This window comes from Microtus oregoni, unplaced genomic scaffold (assembly GCF_018167655.1).
Source record: "Microtus oregoni isolate MIOR12 unplaced genomic scaffold, Mior012 000025F_ref0000491, whole genome shotgun sequence".
In the NCBI taxonomy this organism is placed as follows: Eukaryota; Metazoa; Chordata; class Mammalia; order Rodentia; family Cricetidae; genus Microtus; species Microtus oregoni.
The window spans coordinates 12,662,442-12,670,745 of record NW_024543084.1 but is presented as its reverse complement, the minus strand read 5'-3'; the positions used below and the strand labels follow the sequence as shown (position 1 = coordinate 12,670,745).

The following is an 8,304-nucleotide window of genomic DNA, read 5'->3' as shown; positions in this document are numbered from 1 at the left end:
ATGAGAGGATGTAAGTATTTAATGAGACCTATGGGTGAGATGGTTCTCAGGGGCTGTCAGAAATGATTCATTCATTCTCTCTCTCTCTCTCTCTTTCTCTCTCTCTCTCTCTCTCTCTCTCTCTCTCTCTCTCACACACACACACACACACACACACACACTTTTGCTATCTCTTTACAATAAATGCCAGTCACATGAGCCTGGAAACTCTTCCCTTTTTCCTCTGCTCTCTCTCTAGTGCTAGAACATGGCTCAATAAAGCATTTGCTGGACTGGAGATGTGTCTCAGCTGGCAGAGTGCATTCTTATGTGTTTGAATGCTTAGCCTCTAGCGAGTGGCACTATTAGGAGGTGTGGAGGAAGTATGGCCTTGTTGGAGGAAGTGTGTCACTGTGGGGGCGGACTTTGAGGTCTCATATGCTCAAGCTACACACAGTGTGGGACACGGGTCTCTTCTGTTTACTTCAGATCCAGATATGGTGATGCACACATGAATCCCAGTACTTAGGAAGGAGGTATAGGCAGGAGGATCAGAAGTTCAAAGTCATCCTTGACTACAAAGGAAGTTCAAGACCAGCCTGAACTAGATGAGCCTGTGGTGGTTTAAACAGGTATGGCCCCCATAGACTCGTGTGTGTATGTGAATGCTTGACCCATAGGAAGTGGCACTATTAGGAGGTGTGGTGCTATAGGATAATGCTCTTGTATATTGTAAAGATTTGTCACTCGTATTGGTTTGATAAAACATCAGCTGGCCAGTAGCCAGGTAGGAAGTACAGGCAGAGCAACCAGACTAAGAGAATTCTGGGAAGAGGAAAAGCAGAGACGCAGTTGTCATCCAGAAGCAGAGGAAGCAAGATGAAAATGTCTTACTGATAAAAGATACCAAGCCACGTGGCTAAACATAGATAAGAATTATAGGCTAATTTAAGTTGTAAGAGGTAGTTAGTAATAAGCCTGAACAATAGGCCAAATAGTTTATAATTAATATAAGCCTCTGTGTGTTTATTTGGGACTGAATGGCTGGGGGACCGGGCAGGACAGAAACTTTCATCTATAGTGCGGCCTTGTTGGAGTAGGCATGGTCTTGTTGGAGGAAGTGTGTCACTGTGGAGGCTGGCTTTGAAGTGTCTTATGCTCAATCTATGTCCAATGTGACTCAAAGTCCCCTTCTGTTGTCTGCAGTTCCAGATATAGAAGTCTCAGCTCCTTCTCCAGCTTTACAGCAATAGTAACCATAGCTAAGACAGTCTTACTATGAAGCGGGGCTGTTCTGGAGCTCACTATGTAGAAAAAATACCCATACAAAACACATACAGAGGCCATCTTGGCCATGTGTTGGTTTGAGTTGCGGGACACACCTTCCAGGTCACTTTGCTTCTTTCTGTGACTCTAAAAATAGTCTCTTCTAGCACCTTGCAGGGAGCCCTGGCAAACTAGACATGTGCTGAAATGGGTGTGTACTGTCAAGGTGGGTATTAGGGAACCTTGGTGGAGAGACCCTAGTGGAGATCTGGAGGCGCTCAGGGTCTGACAGCCTAGGGAAATGGGAGCTGAGGCACTCAGCAGAGAGGGGAGGCCCAGGAGGCAGGATGCACAAGAAGCAACTTCCAGACCTGCCCTGAAGTGGGGCAGGCCCAGGGGTGAGCTCTGCAAAATGGACTTTGAGCTGTCCTAAGCTAGAGGAGCCTCTGGGCAACGGTCCCAGGGTCCCTGAGCTTCCCAGAGCCCTAAGTGCTAGTATCTGAGGTCCACCTGGTCCCAGGGATCCCTGCTGCCAGCACCAGACTTAGACATCTAGATGATCTAGCCCTGGGGACTAAGCGTTTATGAGGTTCTTAGAGTCTCCAGCATGCAGACGGCCATTGTTGGCCTAGCTAGTGTCACATAAGCCAATCACTAAGAGTCTTTTAAAATATATACCCATGGGGCTGGAGAGATGGCTCAGAGGATAAGAGCACTGACTGCTCTTCCAGAGGTCCTGAGTTCAATTCCCAGCAACCATATGGTGGCTCACAACCATCTGTAATGAGATGTGCAGGCACACATGCAGACAAAACACTATACATAATAATTAAATATATGTATATCTCCATGCTGTTGGTTCCATTCCTCTATAGAACATGACCACTGCATTCACCTAGCTACCCACAGTGAGATGGTGCTGCTGCTCAAGGTGAGTTTCATCCACATCTGACTTTAGAGGGAGGCCTAGCATCCAGCATTCCACCGTATCCCCATATGGGCTTCCTCTGTCCTGTGTTCTCAGACTCCATAAGAAGGCGACCTGAGGTTGTGCCTAGTATCTTTATTGGTCGGAGGCAGGGGGAGCGCCTGCCAAAGGTTGTGGGCTGGGGATTCTAGGGTCTCCAGGGCTTGCTCCTGGCTCTGCACACATCAGGTCACTTTCTTGGGCAGAGGATTAATGATCCCGCTCTCTATGTACTCGAAGACTGTGTATGGGTCCTGGTCCCCATTGACAGTGATGGCCCGCTCATAGTACTGCTCCAGGTCCCCACAGTTCCTGTAGAAGAGGTCTGTTTGGAGCCTGATGTGCTCCTCTGAGTCCCTGGGGTTCTGCAGGAGACGGGCCTGGACCTCGATGGTGGGAGGAGGCTTATACATGAGATGGAACCTAGGAGGAAACAGATGACATGGGGGCTCTCAGGCCTCAGCATGTCGACCGCGCTAGGGCACCATTACCACCAGGCATGACCATCACTCGTGGACCAGTGGGGTGCATCTTGGACTGACCTCGGGCCTCTGGGACATGAAGATGTAGTCCCAGCTCAAAGAGAGGGCAGAGGTCAGCCAGCAGGACAGAATGCAAAGAGAGTAAGAGCCAGTAAGAGCCAGTTTCCCCCTTTATCTCAGAACTCAGAAGGCCCAGGCAGGCAGATCTCTACATGTTCCAGGTCAGCCAGAGCTGGACACAAAACAACAAACAAAACCCCAAGTTCTTTCCTTCTTTTCTTTTCCCTACCTTTGCCCCCTACCAATCCCCCCTCATCCCGCTCTGTCACATATTGGTCTCCGCTGTTGGCAGATCTGGCTCCCAGCAGCAGCTGTAGCCAGGTCAGCCTTGGTGAGTGACAGTCCATGTTATTGAGTCCATGCATAACCCCCATCTGTGCCACCATGGCCACTTTGTTCATGGCCCATTGGATAATGACAGGAGTGGCTGGGCAACGAGACTGACTGTCCACAGAATGGGTCATGCTAACTACTTGATTACTGTATTGAACTCCTCCTCAGCTGAAGCCACCTTCTGATGAGCATTTACAGGGGACACGCGTATCTTCGCATTCTTTGCCCATTGGGAGAGATCTGTCCAAAAACTTCTTCCCCAGATGTCTTTCTCACCAATTTTCCAGTCATGGCCTTTTCAAGTCCCTGACCATCCAGCCAATCTGTTGGCTACAGCCCATGAATCAGTGACCGGTCATACATCTGGTTATCTCTCCTTTCAAGTCAACTGTGTGACCATGTGTACTGCCCAAAGCTCTCCCCACTGTGAGGATTCCCCTTCACCAGTATCTGTCAGGGTTGTCCCAGAAAGGGGTTGTAGTGCTGCAGCTGTGCACCTCTGGGTGGGGCCTGCATAGTGTGTAGACCCATCAATAAACCAGGCCCTGGTCTTCTCTTCCTCAGTCAACCGATCATAGGGAACACCCCATGAGGTTGCAGGTGCATGCTTGTGGAGCCCCAAAAATGTAACCTATTTCCACCTTGTCTGATGGTCAGAGAGTTTGGAGGTTGATCAGACTTGATGACAATAATCAGGGCTACACATCCTGACTCAGGATGTACTTGGTTCTTTTGACATTAGATGGCTCATACAGGTAGATTCACTCCACCCTGACAGATGGTCAGGATATTCAAGCATACTTCTGCTCTTCCATTTGTAATAGAAGGTTACCTGGGGAGTGGTTGCTTTCAGGATACTTGGTCTAGGGTGGCTTCACTGCCCAAACAACAGAATACTAATGACTTGATGTCTCAAAGTGTTGAAGCAATTAACTGTTTGAGTTGTCCTTTGTATCGTGTTAAAAAAATTTGTTGCCTTCTTCCCCCTTTCGTATTAGGGTATAAAAGCATATGGAAAATTAAATGCGGGTGATTTTCAGAATTCACCGGAACTCCCTCCCGGTACTATCCTATATTTTCTGTTTTATTCTTTAACTCATGTCTTTGTACTCTTTACTTATTTTTCTGATTCCCATGCTCCTACCCTGGCAAGAGGTATTTTTGTCTAGGCTGGTCCCCAATACATGCTTGGCAGCAGACAGCATTGTAATGGGAGTAGAAACCATAGGCATTTGGGCCACTCCTTCGTGTAACTTCCTTGTGCCTTCAGGACCTACTCAGGCCCAACCACTTGTATACTACTTCCATTGATAATGAATTGCAGCTGTGCATGTCCAACTTTATGACGTGGTGGGGTCACAGATAACACCCAGCTCATGATGGGCATCTCAGGTCAAATGGCAACGTGGTGGCCCGCTGTCAAATGTTCAGTTTCCACTAAGGCCCAGTAGCAGGCCAAAAGCTGTCTCTTAAAGGGAGAATAGTTGTTTGCAGACAATGGTAGAGACTTGCTCCAAAATCCCAAAAGTCTCTTCTATGATTCAAAGAAGAGCTTGCCAAAGGGACTTGCCAAAGGGGCTTGCCAAAGGCTCCAAACAGCATCCCTATCTGTCACTGACACCTCAAGTACCATCCGGTCTGCTGAATCATAAGGTTCAAATGGTAGAGCAGCCAAATGATCAGCATCCTGGACCTGTTGAAGAGATTTCTCCTGTTCCCGACCCCACTCCTGGTACCAAAATCTCTATTTGTCATGGTTCTCCAGAGGAACAGAACTAATAGAATGAATGTGAGATTTATTAGAATGACTTACAAGCTGTGGTCCAGCTAGTCAAACAATGACTGTCCATTAACAGAAGGTCCAAGAACTCATTAGTTTTTCAGTCCCTGAGAATGCATATCTCAGTTGGTGTTCAGTATATGCCAGAAACCCAAAGACATAGACTCTGATACCAATGAAGGAATGGGCTTGCCAGGAAGAGCAAGAACAAGCTGGCAAAGAGAGCAAGCTTCCTTCTTCCATGTCCTTTGTATAGGCTGCCAGCAGAAGATGTGGGCCAGACTAAAGGTGGATCTTCTCATCTCTAAAGATTTGGATTAGAAGTAGGTCTTCTGCTGGGCATTCCTGGCACACACTTTAATCCCAGCCTTTGGGAGGCAGAAGCAGGTAGATTTCTGAGTTTAAGGTCAATCTGACCTACAGGGCAAGTTCTAGGACAGCCAGGGCTACACAGAGAAACCCTGTCTCAAAAAACAAAAAAATGAACAAAAAAAAAGGAGTGGATCTTCTCATTTCAAATGATTTAATTAAGGAAATATCTGCATCCGGGCAGTGGTGGCGCACACCTTTAATCCCAGCACTCAGGAGGCAGAGACAAGTGTATTTCTGTGAGTTTGAGACCAGCCTGGTCTACAGAGCAAGTTTCAGGACAGGCTTCAAAACTACACAGAGAAACCCTGGGCATGGCAGTGTACCCCATTGTTCCAGCACTGGAAAGGCAAAGGCAGGCAGATCTCTGTGAGTTCAAGGCCAGCCTGGTCTAAAGAGTGAGTTCCAGGACAGCTAGGGCTGCTACACAGAGAAATGCTGTCTCAAAACCATACCAAACCAAAAGAAAAAAGAAAAAGAGAAAGAAAGAAAGAAAGTGCCGGGCGGTGGTGGCGCATGCCTTTAATCCCAGCACTCGGGAGGCAGAGGCAGGCGGATCTCTGGGAGTTCGAGGCCAGCCTGGTCTACAAGAGCTAGTTCCAGGACAGGAACCAAAAGCTACGGAGAAACCTGTCTCGAAAAATCAAAAAAAAAAAAAGAAAGAAAGAAAGAAAGAAAGTTAGTTAGTTCATCACAGGCATACCCAGCTTCTTGGGTTTTAGTTAATTCCAGATGTAGTCAAGTTGACAACCAAAGAAAAGCTATCAGGGACTGGAGAGGTGGCTCTGAGGTTAAGAGCACTGACTGCTCTTCCAGAGGTCCTGAGTTCAAGTCCCAGTAACCACATGGTGGCTCACAACCATCTATAATGAGATCTGGTGCCCTCTTCTGGCCAGCAAGCATACATATAGACAGAACACTGTATATATAATAAATTAATCCTAAAAAAAAAAAGGAAAGAAAGGAAGGAAGAAAGAAAGGCCATCACACAGGATTTCCTCTATGTAGCCCTGGCTGTCCTAAAACTTCCTAAGTAGACCAGGTTAGCCTCAAAGTCAGAGATCTGCCTGCCTCTGCTTCCCAAGGGCTGGGATTAAATGGCTTACACCGCCACAAAGAGTTTGTTTTTTTTAATGTGTGTGTGTTCTAGTGACTGAACTCAGGTCCTCGTGCTTGCAAGGCAAGCACTCTACCACCTGAGATCTACCCAGCTTCATCTGTTCTTTTTCTATCCTTCCAAGCACTATTTGTTAAGTACTAACAGGCTGCCCATCTGGTACAGTCATTTCTCAAGTGGGAGTCCAGTTGGGGGCTAGGAACACGGTGGCTAGACACTTAACCTGTGTGGTGCTGCAGGGCCTGGTACCTTCCTTCCCTCACTCTTGCAGACAGGGGGCCCAGAAGAACGCAGAAAACAAACCTGCTTCTAGTCTCTATCCATAGTAGCCAGTGCTATTCTGAAGCAGGTCCACATAGCACTGAGCACCTTAGCGGAGAGGTGGCTTCGCAGGGGACCTGGCCACCAACAGCCCTCCATGACCAACCACCAGTAAGGCCTGACCAACCTTTCTCCTGTGACAGGGTCAGTCCTTCTCAGCGTTATTCGCTCCAGGATGGAATCCAATGGCACATTCAGGAAGAACACCCTGCAGAGAGAGACCGCAGTAGCCATGTTTGTTCCTGTCTGAACCTGGCAACGCTTTGACAGCCTGGGCCTACTAATCTTAGGGAGATTATTCCTCCCCTTCCCCGACTGACACTAGAGATATCAAAAGCTGACCTGTCAACATGACTTCCAGGTACATGGCAAACCCACCTAGAGCCTGGAGCCCCACCCTCCTTCCCTAGCAAACCCACTCTTCAGTCCAGTAATACCCCAATGCCAGATACTAGGGTAACCAGAGCCTTCCAGAATCAACCACTGGCCACTCTGGAGCCTACACTGCCTTGTACATTCCTCCTCACAGAAGCCACAACCAAGTTCCCTGGCCACCCTTGTCCCCTTCCGCCTGCTGCCTCCTGCCCTTAGTGTCTGCCCATGTGGCCTCCCTGCTGTCATTCACTTACCTCCAAGGTTGGCATGATTCTCCACATGTGTGCATGTGTGTTTCAGGGAGCAGAAGGTCTACCCCAGCTTCCTGAGACAGCTAAGGATGGCTATTTAGACCCTACCTGGACTGGCCATGCTCTATTCCTGTTGGCTGGGAGACACCTTTTCCCTCTGGCTCTTTTGTACCTGTGGCTTGGCTGTGACTAGGGCTGTGAAGAGGCTAGACTCAGGGCTCCCCTGGCTATGGGGGCTGGTGAAGGACGCAGACCCAACCAAGCGAGGCACATGCAAGGCAGCTCCAGCCCCTTCTACAGGAGCTTCATCTACTGACTTCACCGCAGTACAGATGGAAGCCCAGACTTACCCAGAGGGCCTTCCTTAGAAAGGCTTGCCCAGAGCCATCGGGGACCAGAGAAAATAGGACCACGTATAGCCTGAGGCTGATACCTCAGTAAATGACTGACACAAATACTTATAAATCTCTACTTTTGCTTGGGTTGGCTTCCTCTGGATTCCTTCTAGTACTTACCCAAAGTTACTCTTTTTTCTTTTAAAAAAAAAAAAATCTTTTATTTATTCATTGTTTGGGAGGTAGTCAGGGGCAGGTGTATGCAGAGGTCAAGGAACAACTGCAGGTCCCTGCAGGCACCGTGGGTGGGCGAGATAAGAAGTGAAGCTCGGGTCAGCTTGAATTAGCTGTCATTGACTCAAACGTCCCGAGTCTGGCACTAGATGGTTTATTTTAGCTGTATTGATGCACAACACAACTTGGGGGAAAGTTTCCTGGTGACAGTTAACTCATTCCTGTGGGCACAACACAACTTGGGGGGAACGTTTCCTGGTGACAGTTAACTCATTCCTGTGGGTACAACGAAGCTTAAGACATGTTTACTACAATGAAACACTTTGTTGTGGTGGTTGTTTTGTTTTCTGTGTGCAGCCCTGGGTGTCCGGGAACTTTCTCCATGGGCCAGGTTGATCTTGAACTCACAGAGATCTCTCCCGAGTGCTGGGATTA

The 8,304-nt window shown here is 48.2% G+C and overlaps 1 protein-coding gene across 1 annotated transcript in view; it reads right to left on the bottom strand.

The window, feature by feature from the left end:
* Positions 1–2,283: 2,283 nt before the first annotated feature.
* The window catches only part of Ak8 (adenylate kinase 8), a 118,226-nt gene continuing 112,205 nt past the window's right edge, over positions 2,284–8,304 (bottom strand). Inside the window, exons 12-13 of the mRNA XM_041674942.1 lie at positions 6,802–6,882; positions 2,284–2,635 (exon numbers count right to left, since the gene is read on the bottom strand). Of these exons, the coding sequence (XP_041530876.1) occupies positions 2,398–2,635; positions 6,802–6,882 (319 nt within the window). The 3' untranslated portion in view covers positions 2,284–2,397. The remainder of the gene's footprint in view (positions 2,636–6,801; positions 6,883–8,304) is intronic.